General features: G+C 51.0%; 1 protein-coding gene across 1 annotated transcript; it reads left to right on the forward strand.

Moving 5' to 3' along the window:
• The first annotated feature begins 11663 nt into the window (after window positions 1–11663).
• On the forward strand, window positions 11664–15579 carry LOC126643157 (lymphocyte antigen 6E-like). Its single transcript, XM_050321348.1, has 3 exons — window positions 11664–11715; window positions 14106–14225; window positions 15422–15579. The coding sequence occupies exons 1-3, from the start codon at window positions 11664–11666 to the stop codon at window positions 15577–15579; spliced, it is 330 nt and encodes a 109-aa protein (XP_050177305.1).
• The last annotated feature ends 6567 nt before the right edge of the window (window positions 15580–22146 follow it).

Raw genomic sequence — 22146 nt, forward strand, 5'->3', positions numbered from 1 at the left:
GGGAGAGCAAGGGGAAGGCTTTTTAGAGGTTTCCTCCTCCCCTCCCTTCTTATGGGAGGTCTGATGTTGCAAAAATAATAATAAAAATAAAAAAATAGAGGAAAAAAAATATCAGGTTTGTGCCCTGGGAAGGAGAACTGACACTTGCTGTGGACTCAGGAAGGAGGTGGCTGCACATCCAGGGTGTCCCACTGGGAATGAGGGGATAACACCCAGCCTGGCTCTTCCTAAAGTTGCTTTTTAGCCCTAATAGTGACTTTTTGTTGTTGTTGTTGTTGTTTTTTTTTTGTCCAGGGATTATTCAGATCAAAATAAAGGATCGGGCAGGGCTCGGCTGGGCTTGTCCCAGGCTCCAGGAACGGCTTCTCCAGGCCTTAATCCTGAGATCTCTGCAAGCTGGGACAGGAGAAATCCCAATAAATTACTTAGTTAATATTCTTAATCCCAGTCTGGATTAAACTGCAATTATGATTGATTGGCTTGGCTCAGAAATGAGCCTTGGGATAAATTGCTCTCCCAGCTGCAGGAGGGAGCAGAAGTTCCTTCTGCTGCCATGAGCCTGGAAAGAGAGGGATTGTGGAATCATGGAATGGTTTTTGGGTTGGAAGGACTTAAAAATCATTGTCTTCCAACCCCCCTGCCGTAGGCAGGGACACCTCCCACTATCCCAGGTTGTTCCAACCTGGCCTTGGACACTTCCAGGGATGGGACAGCCACAGCTTGTCTGGGAATTCCATCCCACCCCTCCCCGCCCTCCCAGACAAAAATTCCTTCCCACTATCCCACCTAACCCTGCCCTCTGGACACACTCCCTGTGTCCCAGTGGGTGTAAAAAAATTCCTCTTCCATGTGATGTGAGCTCCCTACGGAGCTCCCAGTGGTTCCCAGGGATTACCCCTGTTCCTCAGGGAGACAGACAGCTGATGCCTTCCCAAAAAAATGCCGTGATTCCAGCCGGATGGTGGCTCTCAGGGTGCCCCTCCCTTGTAAACAAGGCAGGAGATTTTCCTGCCAAGGTGGGAGAGAGACGAGGAAGTCTCTTGTCCCACCCCACAGGTCACTGGAGCTGGATGAGCTCACGGGGTTTGGGGTTTTTTGTTTGGGTTCCAAAGCTGTTCTGGGTCATCTCTTCCACCCATTTCTCAAGGTTGAGGTGGACTCTGAAACCCCTCAAGGCTTGGTTTGATGAAGTGGGACAGAAGGAGGTGGTAATTACCTCCAACAGCTTTAATTAGGGCTCCTGGTTCATCCCTGGGGGTCCCCCAGGCAGGAACAGATCCTGACTTTGGGTTGGAGGGAGGAGCTGGAGGGGTTAAATCTCCACCTCCACCTCTCTCCTGAGCATCCTTGAATCCAGTTTCTTTATTCAGAAGGATTTCTGACCAAGACAGGCATGAAAGGACCTGAAGAACCCTCAAGAAACAAAATGTGGTGCTGGGGGTGAGATTTGAGGGTGGTGGGGGGACATTTGAAGGGGATGAAGGGGATTTGAAGATGGTGAGGGGAGATTTGAAGATGGTGAGGGGAGTTGAATGAGCTCACGGGGGTTTGGGGTTTTTGTTTGGGTTCCAAAGCTGTTCTGTGCCATCTCTTCCACTGATTTCTCAAGGTTGAGGTGGACTCTGAAACCCCTCAAGGCTTGGTTTGATGAAGTGGGTGGTAATTACCTCCAACAGCTTTAATTAGGGCTCCTGGTTCATCCCTGGGGGTCCCCCAGGCAGGAACAGATCCTGACTTTGGGTTGGAGGGAGGAGCTGGAGGGGTTAAATCTCCACTTCTACCCCTCTCCTGAGCATCCTTGAATCCAGTTTCTTTATTTAGAAGGATTTCTGACCAAAACAGGCATGAAAGGACCTGAAGAGCCCTCAAGAAACAAAGTCTGGTGCTGGGGGTGAGATTTGAGGGTGGTGGGGGGACATCTGAAGGGGGTGAAGGGGGATTTGAAGGGGATGAGAGGACATCTGAGGGTGGTAGGGGACATTTAAAGGGGCTGAGGGGACATTTGAAGAGGGTGAGTGGATAATCTGGACCCAGAAGTTCTGGCTGCTCTTCCTTGCCCAGGAACTTGGCACAATCCCATTTTTTTTTTAATTGGGCTTCTCCTCCTTCTCCCATGGGATCCCATATTGGATCACACACAGCCAATTTTAGTTCCATTTTCCCTCCACCCACCTGGGCAGGCCTTGGATTGTGACCTTTTAAACAAACCATGTCCCTGGACTGAGGCTGCACAACCCCCCCGAGGCCCTTGCTGTGCAAAGAAGTTATTTTTTCCTTTTATTTCCTTCTTTTGTTTTATTATTTTCCCTTCTATTATCACCTTTAAAAGAACTTCTGCAAGGGCTGTGCTGGGTCATCCTCAGAGTCCCTTCCTGTGTGCCGGGGGGGAAAACAAAATAACAACACAAAAGCGACAAAATCAAGAGATTTCATCCCAAAAATAGAACAGAGAAGGGCTTGGTCCAGTTTTTCCCCTTTGAGGGAGTCCAAGACAGGGTTGTTTTGTTATCCGTCGGTGCTTTCATTGGATGTTGTCTGCTGGGTAATCCTTTTTCCCAAAATCCCACTGGTAGCACAGGATCCAGCCCTGGGGTTCCCAGGAATAAGAAGGATGTGGAGCTGCTGGAGCAAATCCAGAGGAGGCCACGGAGATGCTCCAAGGGCTGGAGAACCTCAGCTCTGGAGCCAGGCTGGGAGAGCTGGGAATGTTCACCTGGAGGAGGGAAGGATCCAGGGAGACCTTGAGAGCCACTTCCAGGGCCTAAAGGGGCTCCAGGAGAGCTGGAGAGGGACTGGGGACAAGGGATGGAGGGACAGGACACAGGGAATGGCTTCAAACTGAAATATGGGAGCTTTAGATGGGATATTGGGAAGGAATTCCTGGCTGGGAGGGTGGTGAGGGAGCTGGGATGGAATTCCCAGAGAAGCTGTGGCTGCCCCATCCCTGGAAGTATCCAAGGCCAGCTTGGAGCAACCTGGGCTAGTGGAAGGTGTCCCTGCCTATGGAATGGGGTTGGAATGAGATGGTTTTTAAGGTCCCTTCCAAATCATTTGGGGATTTTAACGGACCCTCAACTTTGCCCTGAGTTTGTAAAACCTCTGGATTGAGCCTGGTTGGATTTGCTGTGACTGAGCTCGTCTTGACCTGCCTGAGGCTTTATTTTTGTTAATCTTGGCCGAGTGGGAACAGCAATTTTTTGAGCTGACCGAGTGATTTGGGCTCGTTTGCTTGATTTTTGTGCATCTTCAGGTTGGGCAACCATGGATTTACAGAAACAACAGCAACCCAAGCCATAATTCCATGCAAAATGAGGTATTTATGGCTCTGACCCAAGGACAGAGAGAAGGGGAATTCCAGCCAAGGCCTTGTGGAGTGGAGATGTGGGATGTGGTGCAGAGGAAGGAGGGATGGGGGTGATGGGATGGGGCTTGGGGTGGAAGTGGAGACCCCTTGGCTGGAAATCGCTCACTGAGCTCAAGAATTGCAGAGTTGGAGCTGAACTAGGCTGGGTTTAGGGGTAATAAAGAGGAAAAAAGGAGCACCTGACATGTGGAAAATCACAGCATGTGGTAAATTGAGATGTAGCGAACAATTACAGCTACAGAAAAAGTTCATAAACATAATTGGAGTCTTCTCATCCATTTTGCTTCCATAAGAACCAGAGTTTTCCAAGTCTACTTGTTTTATGGGCTTTGGGTTCTGGACTTGTCTCTCCCGTGATGGGCCTCAAAATGATCCTCAGCACTGACACCCAAGAGCTGAGGTTTCCAAGGGTGAGGGAAAGCTGAGAAGAAAATGAGATAAATAAGTTTTTCTCTCAGTGGAAAAGGTGTGAGGAGCTCCATGGGCAACCTTTCTGCTCCTCACAGAATCACAGAATGGGTGGGTTGGAAGGGATCCTGAAGATCATGGAATTCCAACCTGCCTGCCACAGGCAGGGACATTTTCCACTATCCCAGGATGCTCCAAGCTGGCCTTGGACACTTCCAGGGCTGGGTCAGCCACAGCTTGTCTGGGAATTCCATTCCAGCCCCTCCCACCCTCCCAGGGAGGAATTTCCTCCCAGTGTCTCATCCTAACATTCCCTCAGCATCCAGATAAAAGAATTCCAAGATGTCTGTTATTTATTCTCTTTTTCTTTTTTTATGGAGAGCTGACTCACAGCAGGAGTTTGGAACAGGTTGTTCAGACAAGTGTAAATTGAGGTGAGTGGGAGGAGGATCCAATCCTGAGCAGCACAGCCCTGGATCCCAACGTGTCCCTCGGTGTTTCAGCCAGGCAGAGATTCCTGAAGCTTTATAGGGAAAAAAAAAAAAAAAAAAGCCTGGAAAAAGAATGGATTTGGATTTCTAGTTTGGTCTTGATAAGGTCACAGGGAAGGAATATTAGGGAATAAAACACCCTGTGACAGTTCCTGGCCCTGGGGTTAACTGGTGACTCCCCATGAAGGATTTCTCCCCCTCTAAAAGAAGGAAGGATGAATCCAAGATCCAGATGGGAAAGCACAGGTGGGATTTTCAGGGGTTGCTCCTACTTGGTCAGGTCAAAACCACGTGGAGAAATTAAACAGTGTGGACAGCTGTGGGATAGCCCTTTGGAACTGGGCATGGATTTTTCCATGTGTTATGGATATGGATGTAACTGCCTCCCTGGGAGATCCTCCACAGTGTCATTCCAGCCCTGGGGCAGCTGGAAAAGTGGTGACATCCTCTGGAGCTTCTCACCTCTTGGATACACCTATTAATGTGTAATTACAGGTATATAACCCTTCAAGTGACTTAATCCAGACCCAGCCGGGATTTGGGAGATCCGGGAGTCCCAGAGACAGCCGGGAATCAGGGAATGCTCCTGAGCAGAGATCCGGGATGGCCCCCGGGGCATCATTTCCTTTGCCCTGCTCGAAAGAGAGGGAGCCAAAGGGCAGGTTCTCAGAAGGGTTTCAACACCTCGGTGTGACCTGAGCCACGCTTGGATCTTGACCTGGAGCGTCTCATCCCCAGGGTGGGACTCCCAATGGAAGCAGCTGGAATGGGGAATGTGTGGGAGCAGCCACAGGATCAAGTCCTTCAGTGGTTTGACGTGGAAAGGGTCGGATCCTGTGTTGGTTTGCAGTCAATCCCAGTGGGTGGGATCAGCTCCAAACTCCTCTTGGCTTCCCTGGGAGAAATCTGGGAGGGTGTGAGGTGACAGATCTGTGTCAGGAGGGATGGTGGTGACAACTCACTGGGTTCTCCTGATTTAGAGGAGGTGACAACCATGAAGGATGCCAAGAATGAGGCTGGCATTGCAGTAAATCCCTGTGGAGAAGGAGAAAGCTGGAGAAGAAAGAAGGAAGAATCACCTTTCAGCCGCTGTCCCCAGACTCAAGGAAGGGAAGAGCTGGAGCCTGAGCTCCCCCAGGAGCTGCTCAACACACAGAGCCCCCTCTCCTCCTCCCAGGAGTGCTCCAAAGTGCGTCTTCCCTGCCAAAAAAAAAAAAAAAAAAAAACCAGGAGAAGCAGGAGAAAAGGGAAAATTCCATGTCGGCTCAGCCTCTTCCTCCGCCCAGACTCACCCAAAATGACCCAGACAGGGTTAAACTCTGAGGTTGTTCCGATGGGTTTTATTTAGGGCTGGAAAATCCCTGGTGGTGCAATCAGAGGACCAATTCCATCCTGCAGCTCCTGGGGCAGGGAGAGATTGGGTGGGAAATGGGGACACACATGGATTGAGGTAGGTGGAATTAACATGGGAACTTTCTGAGATGCCTCCTAAGAAGTGATGAGAGAGGTGACAACAGAGAAGACCAGAAGTTAAAAACATTAGGGCAAAGAAAAGGGTGAGATCCCAAAAGAAAAGGGAGAGATCCCCCAAAAAAAGGGAGAGATCCCAAAAGAAAAGGAAGAGATCCCAATAAAAAAGGGAGAGATCCAAAAGAAGAGATCCCAAAAGAAAAGGAAGAGATCCCAATAAAAATAGGGAGAGATCCCAAAACAAAAGGCAGAGATCCCAAAAGGAAAGGAAGAGATCCCATGAGACCATGGGATATCTGCAATAAAACATGGAAGGGCTATTCCCAAGAAATCCAGCTCTTGGCCTCCGTGCTGGAGATGGTCCTGGATATATTTAATTTCCAGCTCACTGGATATATTTTTATTTATAATGATATAATATATAATTTATATTTATATATTGGGTGTATATATTTATTTATATTGGCTATATTTAATTTCCAGGTTATTAGATAAACTTATATTTATAATTATAAAGATATAATATATGTAATATAATTCATATTTATATATTGGGTGAATATGTATTTATTGGATTAGATATATTTAATTTCCAGCTCATCAGTTAGATTTATAATTGTAATTATACATATTATATATAATTTATATTTATGTATTGCATATATTTAACTTCCAGCTCATTGGATAGATTTATATTTACAATTATATAATATATATAAAATTAGATACTTTATATTGGATATATATTTCCTTATGTTGGATATATTTAATTCCCAGCTCATTGGATAGACTTATATTTAAATTTATATAATATATATTATATATAATTAATATTTAAATATTGGGTATATATTTATTTATATTGGATATATTTAATTTTCAGCTCATTGGATAGATTTACAATTATATTACATGTATTAAATTAATATTTAGATCTTGGATATATATTTATTTATATTGTATATATTTAATTTCCAGCTCATTGGATAGATTTATAATTATTATTATATAAAATATATATTATATATAACTTATATTTATGTATTGGATATATTTAACTTCCAGCTCATTGGATAGACATAAACTTATATAATATATATTATTTATAATATACATTTTATATATTTTATTATTTATAATATACATTTATTGGATCTATATTTACTTATATTGGATATATTTAATTTCAGCTCATTGAATAGATTTATGTTTACAATTATATAATATATATAAAATTAATATTTTATATTGGATATATATTTACTTGTATTAAATATATTTAATTTCCAGCTCATTGGATAGATTTATATTTACAATCATATAATATCTATTATGTATAATTAATATTTATATATTGGATATATATTTATTTATATTGGCTACATTTCATTTCCAGCTCATTGGATAGATTTCCAATTGCATAATATATAAAAGTAACACTTTTATCTTGGATATATATTTATTTATATTAGATATATTTAATTTCCAGCTCGTTGGATATATTTATAATTACCCAATATATATAATTTATATATCACACGTATATATTTCTTTACATTGGACACGTTTCATTCCCAGCCTCATTTCCACCCTGTTATCCCGGATCCTGGCACAGATTTTTCCAGCTCGGTGTCCTGGCCCAGCAGTGCCTTCCACGCTCTGCTCATGCCACCCGTGGTGACCCCACCCCCCTGAGTGTCCCCTGAGGAAATTCCAGCCATGGCATTGCCACCCTCACCCCTGCATCACACATTCCCGAGGCTGGGATGGCCACTTCCCAAATATCCCGCTCCAGAACCCCCCAAATGCCAAGTGGCCCGTTTTGGACCTTTGTCCACTATCCCTGTTCTCCATCCAACCCCTCCTGCCAGCAGATCCCTCCTGGAGCACTTCCCATGGCACAGATCTGCCAGTGGGGAGCAGATCTGGATCCCTGGAGCACTTCCCATGGCCCTGCTGTCAGTGGGGAGCAGATCTGGATCCCTGGAGCACTTCCCATGGCCCTGCTGTCAGTGGGGAGCAGATCTGGATCCCTGGAGCACTTCCCATGGCCCTGCTGTCAGTGGGGAGCAGATCTGCATCCCTGGAGCACTTCCCATGGTCCTGCTGTCAGTGGGGAGCAGATCTGGATCCCTGGAGCACTTCCCATGGCCCTGCTGCCAGTGGGGAGCAGATCTGGATCCCTGGAACACTTCCCAAAGTTCTGCTGTCAGTGGGGAGCAGATCTGGATCCCTGGAGCATTTCCCATGGTCCTGCTGTCAGTGGGGAGCAGATCTGGATCCCTGGAGCACTTCCCATGGCCCTGCTGTCCATAAGGAGCAGATCCAGATCCCTGGAACACTTCCCAAGGTCCTGCTGTCAGTGGGCAGCAGAGCTGGATCCCTGGAGCACTTCCCATGGCCCTGCTGTCAGTGGGGAGCAGATCTGGATCCCTGGAACACTTCCCATGGCCCTGCTGTCAGTGGGGAGCAGATCTGGATCCCTGGAGCACTTCCCAAAGTCCTGCTGTCAGTGGGGAGCAGATTGGGATCCCTGGAACACTTCCCAAAGTCCTGCTGTCAGTGGGGAGCAGATCTGGATCCCTGGAACACTTCCCAGGGCCCTGCTGTCAGTGGGGAGCAGATCTGGATCCCAGGAGCACTTCCCATGGCCCTGCTGCCAGGGGGGAGTAGATCCCTGTCCCTGGAGCACTTCCCACAGCCCTGTTGCCAGTGGGGAGCAGATCTGGATTCCAGGAACACTTCCCATGGCCCTGCTGCCCATAAGGACAGATCTGGATCCCTGGAGCATTTCCCATGGCCCTGCTGCCAGGGGGGAGTAGATCCCTATCCCTGGGGCACTTCCCATGGCCCTGCTGCCCAGTAAGGAGCAGATCTGGATCCCTGGAGCACTTCCTATGGCCCTGCTGTCAGTGGGGAGCAGATCTGGATCCCTGGAGCTGGTCATTCCTCTCTGGCTCTCCAGGACATGTTTGTGCCACCAGTCCTTGGAATCGAGGGAATGAACCTTGTTAATCATAGAAGGGATTTAACTGGAAGGGACCTTCAGGATCATCCAGTTCCACCCCCTGCCACGGGCAGGGTCACCTTCCACTATCCCAGGTTGCTCCAAGCCCTGTCCAACCCAACCTTGGACACTTCCAGGGATGAGGAGTCCGCAACCACTCTGAGCAGCAGCTCCTGAAGAGCAACACAATTATTTTTCCATTTTTCCCTCCCAGACCCAGTCAAATCCGGATCAAACCACCTGCTCTATCCGCACAGAGCTTTTCCAGGGAGCTCCCACCCCTGCCTTGGCTTCCCAGGCTATTTTCCACACTCATCCCTGCGAGGTGACGCCACGCAGTGAGTCACATTGGTCAACCCCTATTCCCTGGAAGAGGTCTTGCTCTTGGGTCACTGCCTTGTGACATCTGGGAGCACTGACACATCTCCCCTGGCATTCCCACTGGCATTCCATCCCCCAGCCTGGCAGGGTTCCACCTCTTGGGCAAGCACTGTGGCTTATCCTCCCCACGCCCAGGTGGCTGTCCATTGGAGAGGAATGGTTGGAGCTCTTGGGGTTATCAGGGCTGACTTCACCATCCTGTTGATCCTGCTGGACGTCAGCAGAGCTGGTGGGTCAACACCAGGGGCAGAAACCTCGAAAATAGCTGTAAATCCACCCTCAAAAAAAAGCTCAGTGCAATCACCCCCCCCCCCTACACACACATTTATTTTTTGTCCTTGGAAAAGAAGCTGCTCTGGGGTTTGGTGTCTCCTTGAACTTCCTCTGGCCATGTCTTCACTGTGATGGGCAATGGCTGGTCCCACCAGATGCTCTGAATGCCTTGGATGAGCATCACCCCTGCTTGAGGAGCTCCTGCTCATCTGTTTTATCTCCTGCCAAGAAACTGATGTTGGCCCTCAAATATTTAACCCTCATCTCGTCCATCTAATCTTCCATGGGTTTGGAGCCTCTGCCTCATCTCCTTCTGCTTCTCCATCTTCTAAATCCCAGGCTGGGAATTGCAATGATTGATCCCACAGATGCTCCAAATGTCTTGGATGAGCATCACCCCTCCTTGAGGAGCTCTTGTTCATCTGATTTACCTCCTGCCAACAAACTGATGTTGCCCCCAATAATTAAACCCTCACCTTGTCCATCTAATCTTTCTCCCACATGTTTTTGGAGCTTCTGCCTCTTCTGCTTCTCCATCTTCTAAATCCCAGGCTGGAATTGCAATGACTGGCCCCATCAGATGCTCTAAATGCCTTGGATGAGCATCACCCCTCCTTGAGGAGCTCTTGTTCATCTGATTTACCTCCTGCCAACAAACTGATGCTGCCCCCAACCATTAAACCCTCACCTCATCCATCTAATCTTTCTCCCACATGTTTTTGGAGCTTCTGCCTCTTCTCCTTCTGCTTCTCCATCTTCTAAATCCCAGGCTGGGAATTGCAATGACTGGCCCCATCAGATGCTCTAAATGCCTTGGATGAGCATCACCCCTCCTTGAGGGACTCTTGCTCATCTGATTTATCTCCTGCCAATAAACTGATGTTGGCCCTCAAATATTTAACCCTCGCCTTGTCCATCTGATCTTTCCTCCACAGGTTTTTGTCCTTGGAAAAGAAGCTGCTCTGGGGTTTGGTGTCCCCTTGAACTTCCTCTGGCCACGTGATGAGCAATGACTGGTCCCATCACATGCTCTAAATGTCTTGGATGAGCATCACCCCTCCTTGAGGGACTCCTGCTCATCTCATTTACCTCCTGCCAACAAACTGATGCTGCCCCCAACCATTAAACCCTCACCTCATCCATCTAATCTTTCTCCCACATGTTTTTTGAGCTTCTCCCTCTTCTCCTTCTGCTTCTCCATCTTGTAAATCCCAGGCTGGGAGCTGCAGAGGGTCTCTGCTCCCTTTCCTTGCAGGGTGGAGGGGGAAGGGATGAGCAGACACCCGATTGCACAAGTGGCTTCTCTCCCAGGGGCTCCTCCCGCTTCACCCTCCCTGCTCCTCGGTGGCTCGATGAGCTGGTGATTCATGGAGATGGATCTGATACCCAGCACTAAACCTCCTGATAACTCTTTCCTTGGAAGCACAAGTGGGACAGGCAGGACAATGGGAACCCTGGAAAGGGTGAAGTTATCAGCTCCAGCTCCACCTAAACCATAATCCTGAGGAGAAATCCTCAGGGCTCGGAACATCACGTCTGGCTGGGATCTGGCAGGGCTTGGAATGGGATGCTCCTTGTAGAGAAGGGGGCACAAAGATGTTTTTAACCCTTCCTGGAAGTGCTCAAGGCCAGGTTGGGAGGGGAATTGAGCTGGTCTAATGGAAGATGTCCCTGCCCATGGCACAGGGGTGAAAAAAGATGGTCTTCAAGGTCCCTTCCAACCCATCCTGTGATTCTGTGATTTAGGACTTTGTAGGTAACCAGCAGCTTTCAGAGGCAAAGAAGACATTGTAAGACACTTCTTGTTGAAATTGTCACCATGAATGGGTGACAATCTGAAGTGGGTTTAACCTGACTGAAGATATTGGGACTTCCCCAGGTCTAAACACTGGAAATGCACCTGGCATTAATTTACACCATTTTCCTTCGAGTATTTGCCTTCATTGAACTATCCAACCACAGATCAGATGCAGCTGAGCAGAACAAAACCCCCACTCCGGCACCAGCAGCACTTCCAGCCTGACCAAGGAGTAAATTAAGACATTAAACCCAATAAAAGGTGTGGATTCCCGTGGGGCTTTCACTCCTCTCAGCCTGGAGGTGACAAAACAACCCACGTGCATTCCTGGCCTCTCACCCAGCTCGTGGTCCCTGCCCACTCTTTCCAAATCGTTGTCTTCATCATCAGGCGGCGCAAAGGCAGGGAAGATAAATATCCTGTCCCCAGGTGAGGGTGTTTTTCCTGGGCTGGGGACACGGCTGGGAGAAGATGAAGGGCTCTCTCCTCGCGGTGCTGGTTTTGATCCTCTGCGCGGCCCCAGGTGAGGTGACACCGTTCACTGCCCCCCATAAAACACAGTGGGGTGTTTTTAGTGGGGGGGGACAGGGAGGTTCCTCTTTCCAGGGGAAGGAAAACTTGGGAGAGGGAGCCTCAGCTCTCCTGTGGGAGCAGCTGAAGGACACAGGGCTCCTCTTTGGGGTTTGTTATCTGCCATCTCGGGCGGAAGGCGCGGATTGTATGCCGGGAAATTTCCTCGTCGAGGCTGGGATTTTTATGGAAAGGAATAAAAAAACAACAACCAGGAGGCAGTTGCTCTGCCTTTGAGAGACTTTGTCTGTTGAGGTGGTGCAAGACCATGGTTGGTTTCTAAATCTTGATGAAGGTGACACGACAGCGACTCTGAACATCTGGATCCCGCTCTGGAAGCAGCAGCTGGATGTGGCCACACCTACAACATCTGGCTTCATGCAGCTGTTCCTACCCATCTCACAGACCTGATTTCAGGGGTTTTTGGGGGCAAAGTTGGGGGTTTGAGGAGAAGTCGTGGACTGAATGGGTTAAGCAGCCTTATGGTGGGATATTTGGTGTTTGCATCTCGTTTGTGCTGTAGATGATTTGTTTTATTTCACAGCCTGATGGTAAATTAAATCAGTGCCCTTTCAAGGCATATGATCCTATATCCCCCCTAGACGAGACAGTCAAGCAACCAGAGAGAATTAAATCTTATCCTCACTTTGTAAAAGAGGGACAGGCCTTGCCAGCGCCTGGAATTCTGCCACGTTGTCTGGTGCAGAGAAAGAATTCCTTGGAATAGTTATTTCTGTCTCATTGTGGCCTAAGAATACCTTTCTGCTATTTAGCTTTGTTCACTCACCACAACAGAGGTCCTGACAGATTTCCAAGTGTTAACAAGGCCTGGGAGACAGAGAGTTTGTCCTCGGTGCCAGAATGAAGGCTGGTCTAATCCACGCTGGATGATCCAGGCAGGAAAAATGAAGTGTTACACTGTTTTAGGGGCTGAGTTCTCACAGCAAAGAGTTCAAGGCCCTTCTCCTCACCTTCCTTTTTTCCTTAATCCAGGTATTGGGTGTATTTTTGAGGGTGCTGATGTCCCACCCAAGGATAGAGGCGTGGGAGCCTGACTTCTTTAGGCTGTGGAGTCCCAATTAATCCTCTTCATCTGCCTTGGGCTTTCTGCCTAATTAGGCTGCAGCTTAATAGTCTCCACGACTAGAAAGGGGTGAACCCAGGCCTCAGGACATCCTTGGAGATCCTCCAGCAGTCCCTGCCCTTCCCTGCTCCAGGCATCCCATCAAACCCAGGGCCCTCGGCCTGTCAAACTGAAGGAGGGAATTTTGGTTTAGATGTTGGGAAGAAATTCTTCCCTGTGAGGGTGGGGAGGCCCTGGCACAGGTTGCCCAGAGAAGCTGTGGCTGCCTCTGAATCCCTGGAAGTGTCCAAGGCCGGGCTGGATGAGGCTTGGAGCGACCTGGGACAGTGGAAGGTGTCCCTGCCCATGGCTGCAGGTTGGAACTGGATGATTTTTAGGTCCCTTCCAACCCAAACCATTCCAGGATTCCATGATTGTTGTGTTATTTTGAGCCCCATGGCCCTTTGTGGTGTAATTTGGAGTGCAGGGCAGTGTTATCTGGTGTGGGTGTGTGCACAGGGGTGTGTCCCTGATCCCTGGGTCAGTGTAAATATCCCAGCGTGGGGATGGAAGAGTGGGTTGGGTCTTTGAGCCCCATCACTCCCATCAGCCCTGAACCTCCTGCATTTGAGACTCAGTGAAAAGACGGCGATGATTTTTGCTGCCAGGACTGGTGGCATTTCACAGAATCCCAAAATCATTGAGGTTGGAAAAGACCTCCAAGGTCATGAAGTCCAATCTGTGCCCCATCCCCACCTTGTCCCCCAGCCCAGAGCACTGAGTGCCACATCCAGGCATTCCTTGGACACCTCCAGGGATGGGGACTCCAAACCTCCCTGGACAGCCCCTGCCAATACCTGACCTCCCTTTCCATGAAGAAATTCCTCCTGATGTCCAACCTGAACCTCTCTTGGTGCAGCTTGATGATGTTTCCTCTCCTGTCCCTTGTTCCCTGGGAGCAAAGCCCGACTTCCCCTGGCTCCCCCACTCTGTCAGGGAGTTGCAGAGAGTAAAAAGGATCCTCCTGAGCCTCCTTTTCTCCAGGCTGAGCCCCCTCAGCTCCCTCAGCTGCTCCTGCTGCTCCAGCCCCTTCCCATCTCCTTTCCCTTCCCTGGACACGCTCCATCCCCTCAACGTCCTTCTTGTCCTGAGGGGCCCAAAACCGACCCCAGGATTCGAGGTGTGGCCTCAGCAGTGTCCAATACAGAGGGACAGCCACTTCCCTGATTTTCTGATGACTATTTTTCTCCATCCTCCACGTCCTGTGTCTCCTCCTGCAGCCAATGCCCTGCATTGCTACACCTGCAACTGGGAACGAAGCAACTGGAGCTGCCTGAAGGCCGAGAAGTGCTCGGAGAAGGACGAGTACTGTGTGACCAACGTGGCCTCCGTGGGGATTGGTGAGTGCTGGCTCTGTGTCCCCTCGTGGGGACCAGGGAATGGGATTTGGGCTTTGGGCTGGATTTGTGATGGATGGCACGGGGAGGTGGAGTCCTGGCAGTGCTGATGGTTTGAAATCCTCCTCCCCGTCACACTGAGGTTGTCCTTCGTTTCATTCCTGCAGGGAAAGGCAGTGGGAGAAAGGGAAGGATCTTTCAGGGAGAGGATAAACTAATTTGAACTGTAGTTAAATGAGGAGATGGAAAGAAACAAGTAGTTGGGGTGGGTGAGAAGGTGTAGAGAGATGGAGAATCAGGGAATTGTTAAGGCTGGAAAAGACCTCCAAGGTCACCAAGTCCAGCTGTCAATGCAGCACCACCACCATGTTCACCACTAAACTGTGTCCTCGTGTGCCATATCCACACATTTCTTGAACACTTCCAGGGATGGTGAGTCCACCACTGCCCTGGGCAGCAGTGTCAGGGCTTGACAACTCTTTCCACAAAGAAATTCATCCTGATGTCCAACCTGAACCTTCCCTGGGTACAGCTTGAGGCTGTTTCCCCTTGTCCTGTCCCTTGTTCCCTGGGAGCAGAGCCTGACCCCACCCCGGCTCCCCCCTCCTGTCAGGGAGTTGCAGAGAGCAAAAAGGTCCCCCTTGAGCCTCCTTTTCTCCAGGCTCAGCCCCCACAGCTCCCTCAGCTGCTCCTGCTGCTCCAGCCCCTTCCCAGCTCCGTTCCCTTCCCTGGACACGCTCCAGCCCCTCAATGTCATCCTTGTCCTGAGGGGCCCAACCCTGACCCCAGGATTCGAGGTGTGGCCTCACCAGTGCCAAGAGAGGGGAAGGATCCCTTCCCTGGTCCTGCTGGTCACACCATTTCTGATCCAAGCCAGGTGCAGAGGAGAACAGAATTATTCCCTTCAGGCAGGGAAGCCTGGAAATGTGTTTCCAGTCCAGGGGTGAACGTTGTCTCACGGATCCCACTGTACCCCTTTGGCATGAGGGGAAGTACCCAGCAAGGACGTTGAATGCCTTGTGTAGGGGGTCACTAGTAATTATTAAGCTGTGGTGGGACTGGGGTGGGGCTCATGCTGCTCTCTGGGGCTCTGGGGGGGACAGTGGGACCCGTCAATCCACCTCCCTCCTGCGAAAGCTGGAGGAGAACTCACCAAACTCCCACAGCTGACCCCGCTCTCTCCCCTTTCCTCGGCCAAGGCTTCTTGTCCCTGTGGAAGAGGATCACCAAGAAGTGCTCTGAGACCTGCCCAAACCACAACTTCAGCCTGGGCCTGGCTTCCTACACCTCCCACTGCTGCCAAACCTTCCTGTGCAACCTGAGTGCGTGCCCTGGGCCCAGGCTGGCCCGGCAGTGAGACGCCAGGGAGCCCCATCCCACTGGCCTCCTTCACCTGCCCACTGCTGATGGAAGAAAAGGGGCTCCTGAAGGCCTGGAGAGCGTGGCCAGCTTTCCCCCAGGAGGGCATGGACGTGGAACACGCTGTGGAATAGATAAAATAATTATCAGTACCTCCTGCCCCTGTGTTGCCTCCCGACTTGTGGCTTCTCACTGGCTTTGTCACATCCCTGAGCTCTGTCACCTCAGCAGCGTCCTGGAGGGGTGGCCCTGCTCTGTCCCGCTGCCTGGGGGAGGGATGTGCTGCTTCTGCATCTCCTGCATCTCTAGAGGGGTTTCTCCTGCAGTTTTATCCTGTTTTGGGTGCTGGAGCCATGGAGGGGCAGCTTCCAGGCTGGAGGAGGGGAGTGGGCAAAAATAACAACCCGCTCGGAGGGGAAGCTCTGCAGACTCCTGGGTTTGTTGCCAGGGAAGGGGAAAAAAAGCTTCCTGGGTGAAAGAGCCTGAGCCTGTGACTGGTGACAGTCACAGCTCCTCCCTTGAACCTCTCACCTCGTTCTTCCCATCCTCTTTTCCCCTCCAGCTCAGGGACAGTGACACCCCCAGAGCCCCCTGAAGAGCCAGACACGTCCCCCACACACCTCCCCTTCCTCTTGGCTCTGCCTTGGCTGCCACATTTCTTCCCAAAGTGAGGCTTCTCTGCACATCTGCACAAACATCTGCTTGGCTTTGGCCCCACCTCCACTTCCAGCATCCCTGGGAATCCCTTTCCTCAGGTTGCCCTTCTGTTGCTGGAGCCAAGTGACCTCACCCAGGGTCTGCCAGCACTGTCCCGGCCCTGCCACTTGGAATTGTGGCTTCCAAAAACCCATTCACTGATCTTTCCCTCCAAAATCCACCCCCCAAATCGACTGCAGAGTAATCCCAGAATCGTGGAATGTCCTGAGTTGGAAGGGAACCACGAGGATCATCCAAGCCCAACCCCAAGAATCCCACCATGTGGAGTTGCAGGAGCTCTTGGAAAAAGCAACTCTGGCAGGCTTGGGGATGTGCCCACTTCCCTGAGGAAGTTGTTCCAGTGTCCAGCCACCCTCTGGGATGAAGAACCTTTTCCTAAAATCCAGCCTAACCCTCCCCTGACACAGCTCCAGCCGTTCCCCCTGGTCCTGTCGCTGCTCCAAGAAGCTGCTCCTCCACTTCCCCTCCTGAAAAACTTATTTAGGTTGAGCTGCTGAGGAACATTTAAGAGGTATTGAAAGGAAATAAAAGAAAAGAAAAAAGATATTTCAGACAAGCCAAATATTCCGTGGAGATGCTTCCAGAGCCTGCAGAGAAAGGAGGGTAAAAAGAAGCCGAAAAAATGAACAATGCCGAGAGCAGAGATTTTTTTTCATTGCCAGAGTGTCTCTGTTTTCCCCCAAGCTGCATTTTTCTGGGGGGGGGAAGGAAGGGGGGGGGTAATTTCGCTCTGGAAAACGCTGTGACTCCGTTCAGCTTGGGCTCCCAAACCGCTTCTGAGCCAAGGGGTGACGTCCCGTTTTGTGTTTGGAACCCAACCCTCGGTAAACAAGGGGGACAAAAGGGGCTTTGAGCCGAGCTGAGCGGGGCTGCCTCGGGCTGTTGCTGCCCGCGCCTGCCCGGGGGGGAGCTTTTCTTCTCCGGGGCTGCTTAACAGGACCCCTCAGAGATGCTTCTCCCTCTAATTCACCCACTTCTCCTCTCCTTTCCCCCCTCCTGCTCGGTTATGCCCCCAAGGAGCCCCAGTGGGCGATGCACCCCCTTTTTTTAGACCCTCCCAGCCCTCCCAAATCGTCTGTAGGAATCCACATTTCTCACCCCCGAAGCCATCAAAGCCCCCTCCCCTCTCTCCACCCAAAGCTCTAATTTACCCATCACATGAGGTTTTCCCATAGAAAGAACAATAATAATAATAATAATAATAATAATAAAATAATAGTAATAATAATAAAAAGGGGCTTGTGTGGTTTTTCTCCTGTGGGCCAGAATTATTCAGCTCTCTGAAAGCACCGAGGAATCCCAGTTGGACAGACTCTAATAATTAATATTTCATTGTGTTGGATTTACAAGTCCTGCAGTAGCAGAGCTCCCCCCCCCCACCTCCCACCACCTCCAGCCTGCAGGAAAACACAAAAGGATCTTTTTTTTGCTGCTATAAAGCAAAAAACTGGCTGGGTTTGGGGTGGGATTTTTTTGGCTTGATTTGCTATTCCTTTGCAGCAAAAAAAAAAAAAAGCTTTTTTATATCCCCTGGTTGATATGAGGGGAAATAAATCGTCCTGGGTAGGGCTGAGGAGAAAAGGGGTATTTTTTTTATGATGCTCTGGAATGATAGGACGAGGGGGAATGGCTTTAAACTAAAAGAGAGGAGGTTTAAGTGGGATATCAGGAAGAAAATCTTTAATTTAAAGGTGGGGAGGCCCTGGCACAGGTTGCCCAGAGAAGCTGTGGCTGCCCCTGGATCCCTGGAAATGTCCAAGGCCAGGCTGGAACAACCTGGGCTAGTGGAAGGTGTCCCTGCTCATGGTAGGGGGTGGAACTGGATGATTTTTAAGGTCCCTTTCAACCTAAACCATTCCAGGATTCCAGGATTCCCTTGCCCAAGGGCCACTGCAGCTCCTGCCCGTGGAAATCTGCCCTTCTCCTCCCGTGACCCAAACCTGTCCTGGCGGCAATGACTCCTCTCTGACACATCTGAGATGCCCAGGGAGGAAGGAGAGGAGGGTGTGATTCCAAACCACTAATTCTGACCAGGAATTCATTTTGACCCCCAGAGAGATTCCAGGGATTAAATCCCGCTGAGCCCTCACCCTTTGCTGTGTCCCTCAGGGCAGAATCCACCCCTGGGGGCTGCAAAGTCGCTTGGAGGGGCCCTAAACAAAAAGAGGTTGGAAAAGGACTTGTTCTCATCAGCCCAGACTTCTCTGACCCATCCAAAAACCTGATGAAGGACAAAGAATCCATGGAGAACTCAGCACACAGGAATTTGGGGAGGGGATTCCCAGCTATCTGGACACGCAAGGAGTGGGAAGAGCCATCTGTTGTCGTCCAGGGCATGGAAAAAAAGCTCCTTGGAGAAAGAAGTGGCTGAGCTTGGAGCTTGGAAGAGGCATCACGGAGTCCTTCCAGTGGCAGGAACACGTGGGATCGGGATGAGGCAACCAAGAATCCCAAGTGGAATCATAAATGCCCGGTTGGAGATGATAACCAGCAGTTTAAATGCCTGAGGGATGCACTGGGTGGACGTCACAGGGGCAGCTGTGACGTGGTTCCTTCGGGATGGTGGACAGCTGGACTGGCTGTGTGTGGTTGTCACCCTTCACCTCTGCTGGCAGAGCCTCCAACACCCAAATCCAGGGATAAATTTATCCCTGTGCCGAGATGTGTGTGGGTGAGGCTGGGGAGGAACTGGGATGGAGCCCTCAAGCCTTGAAAAAGGGGGGGAGGTTCCCCCAGACGGGGATCTGGGGAAGAGGGGACATCCCACGAGGACACGTGGCCCTCACACCGCTGAGATGGGGATCATTCCAGGCAGGAAAACACCAAACCACCCGTGGGAGGAACAGCAGCCCCAGATGTGCTGCCCAAATTCTTTGTAGGGTTCCAAGAATTGGGGGGGAAGGTCCTGGTTTGGGTTGTGGGGTGACCAGTGGGGTGTTGGATCACGTGAACCAGAGAGGATGGAGAGGGGACAAGTGAGCTGGATGTCCCCAGGGTGGGCTGCAGGGTGGGCAAACACCTCTCTGGGCTTGTGATACCTTCCCAATGGATGGAAAAGCTGCAGGAAATGCAGCTCTGGAGGAAATTCCAGCTCGGAGGAAACCAGGAGCTCTCCAAAAGCTTTTGGTAGCTCTTTTGATGCCTCTTTTGGTATCAAAAGAGGGGTTTTAAAAAAAAAAAAAAAAAAAGTGAATTCTCCTTTTCTTCCTTGTCTTTTGACTTCATAAACCACGTTTGATTTCCTGCATTTCCAACTGAAACAGCCTCATTTGGGCCTTAATTCACTTATTTCAATGCTGGATGCCCCAGTCTGTGCCCACCCCATTTCTGGCACAGGCACTTGAAGGGCTCAGTGGAGATTCCCAACTTTTTTTTCCAGAGCCTCTGGGCAAGTGAATCAGAGAGATCACACCTAAATTAGTTGTTTTGAATCCCAGGCTCGGTGAGAGAAAGAAAATAAACGAAGAAAAAGGTGGCAAAGCTATAAAAAACCACCCCCCTCCACCCGCCTACGAGGCGGAATTTGATGGAAATTGGCGCAATTCCAGGATATTTCCACGTCTGGCGCACTAATTAACGCCCTGAACGCTGAGAGGGGGAGACACAACGACAAAACGAACCCGCTTTCCCGGGAAATTCTGCCTGCTTTCCAGCGCCAGGAGCTGGAAACACAAGACAAAGCCCACGAGAGGGAGCTGGTGCCTCTGCGTGGCAGCCGGGATGGGGAAGCCGATGCTTCCCGGAGCAAATTCCCCGGGAAGAGGAGGAAGGGGGGTGGAAAAACGAGCAGCCGAGGGAGGGATGAGGCTGCTGGGTTGGAAGGAGCCCGGGGAAAGGTGGTTGTGGGGTCTGTGTTGAGCGTGTTGAGCTGCCAGCGGCTCCCGGCCCCGCTCCGGGCTCTGCTCGTCCCACCCCGGCGGCAACCGGGACGTGCTTTGGTTGGGATCGCGGGGTAATTCTGGAGCAGGGAATATCCTGGGCTAGCAGAGGATGTTTGCGACCAGATCCTGAAGCTCTGCAAGGTTTAACCCCGGAGTTTGTAGCCACGGAGTGCTTGGAAGTGGGTCGCTCTCTCCCACCCTCTCCTGCGGCTGTGCCGCTCTTGGATGTCCCTGGAATTCTTGGCATGGGCCAGGGAATCTTGTTTTCTTGGCACTTGTGAGGGCTTGGGGAGTAAAGAGGGGGTCAGATCAAACGGTGCTGTGCTTTTCTGCCCCGTTCTGGGTGAAAATCTCCCTGATTTTCCTGCACATTCCCTCTTTACAGTGACTCCCTGAGCATCTTCCTGCCACTCCAGTACTGAATTCCTCTAAATCCCTCTGGAAACGGGCACAGCCAGAACACAAGTGCCTGCAACCCTGCATGCATGAAAATAATGGAAATTCCACTTTTTTTCTCTCCTCCTTTTGTGGGTTCTAACCCTGCCTTCAACCTGCCTGAGTTCCCCAGCAGATCTGCGGAAGCAGAGCAGGGGAGAAGTTCACCAAGTTCCTCGGGGAGATGGTGACCCAGACGAGACTCCAAACCAAGCTCTGCCACCACTTCCCCGTGTCTGACCTCGGGACAGTCACTGGGTGCCTCTGACTCATGTGCTGAAGGTGGGGATAACTCGGGGCTCCTCTCCCTGACCTGGAGGGCTCTTTGGATCTCAGCACTCGATGCCCTGGGGATGTTTCACAGGATCAGCCAGGTTGGAAAAGACCCCTGAGATCGTCGAGCCCAACCCCACCTTGGCACTGAGTGCCACGTCCAGGCTCTGCTTCAGCACCCCCAGGGACGGGGACTCCACCCCCTCCCTGGGCAGCCCATTCCGAGGTCTGAGCCCTCTCCCTGGAGAGAACTTCTTCCCCATGTCCAACCTAACCCTGCCCTGGCACAGCTCAGGGCTGTGTCCCCTTGTCCTGGGAGCAGAGCCCGACTCCCCCTGGCTCCCTCCTCCTGTCAGGGGGTTGCAGAGGGTGCTGAGGTGTCCCCTGAGCCTCCTCCTCTCCAGGTTAAACCCCACCCCGAGCTGGTCCAGGACCTCAGGCCGAGCCCAGGAAGGCTCAGGTGCCCCCACCACAGGGTGGATGCCCCCAGATCTGCCTCTCTCTCAGCTCAGCGCTGCTCTGACTGGCGTGAACACTCATCCTTTCCACACCACCACGCACAAACCTGTTGTGCCGGGGCCGGGGCTGCTCCCACGCCGCTCCCTCCCCCAGAAATGCCGTTCTTTGACTCAGCGCGGAGCTCTCGCTGGGAGCCCTTCGGGAGCCGGGCAGGCAAACATTGCACAAAGACGTCCCTGCCCCGCTGCCCCGGCACAAAACAGATTTGACCGCGGCTGCTCGGACACGCAGAGGTGCAGATGAGGGTGCGGGCATCGCTCGGAGCCGCTGCCAAGTTGGTGGCACCGGGGTGACATGTGTCCTGCTGGGCTGAGGCTGCTCAGCAGGTCTGGTGGCATCCAGGACCCCTCGGTCAGCTTGGAGTCTCCTGCCAGTGTGAGCAGAGGAGCTGTGAGGGCAGGGTTGGGCTCTGGAGCGAGGCCAGGGTTGGTGTTGGGAATGAGGCCGATGCCAGGGTGAGGGGCAGAGCCCTGTGCCCTCAGAAAGCTCTGGAAGGGAGCAGGAAGATCCCACTGACCTGTCTCCCCCTTCAACAGGCAGATGTCCCCTCCCCAGCATTGTCACAGGAGAGAAGGAGGGCTGAGCCCAGCAGAGAGGAGAGCAGGGGGGAGGTTGGGAATGAGCTCCACCCTGAAAAAGCTGGAAAACTGGCTCATCTGCTCATCCCCAACTCCCAACTGGATGTCAGCAGGGATAAGAAGGAAGGTGGTGCTTTTACCCCCTTCCCACTGCAGAAAAAA

Source organism: Myiozetetes cayanensis, unplaced genomic scaffold, assembly GCF_022539395.1.
Source record: "Myiozetetes cayanensis isolate MyiCay16 unplaced genomic scaffold, myiCay2020 scf1, whole genome shotgun sequence".
In the NCBI taxonomy this organism is placed as follows: domain Eukaryota; kingdom Metazoa; phylum Chordata; class Aves; order Passeriformes; family Tyrannidae; genus Myiozetetes; species Myiozetetes cayanensis.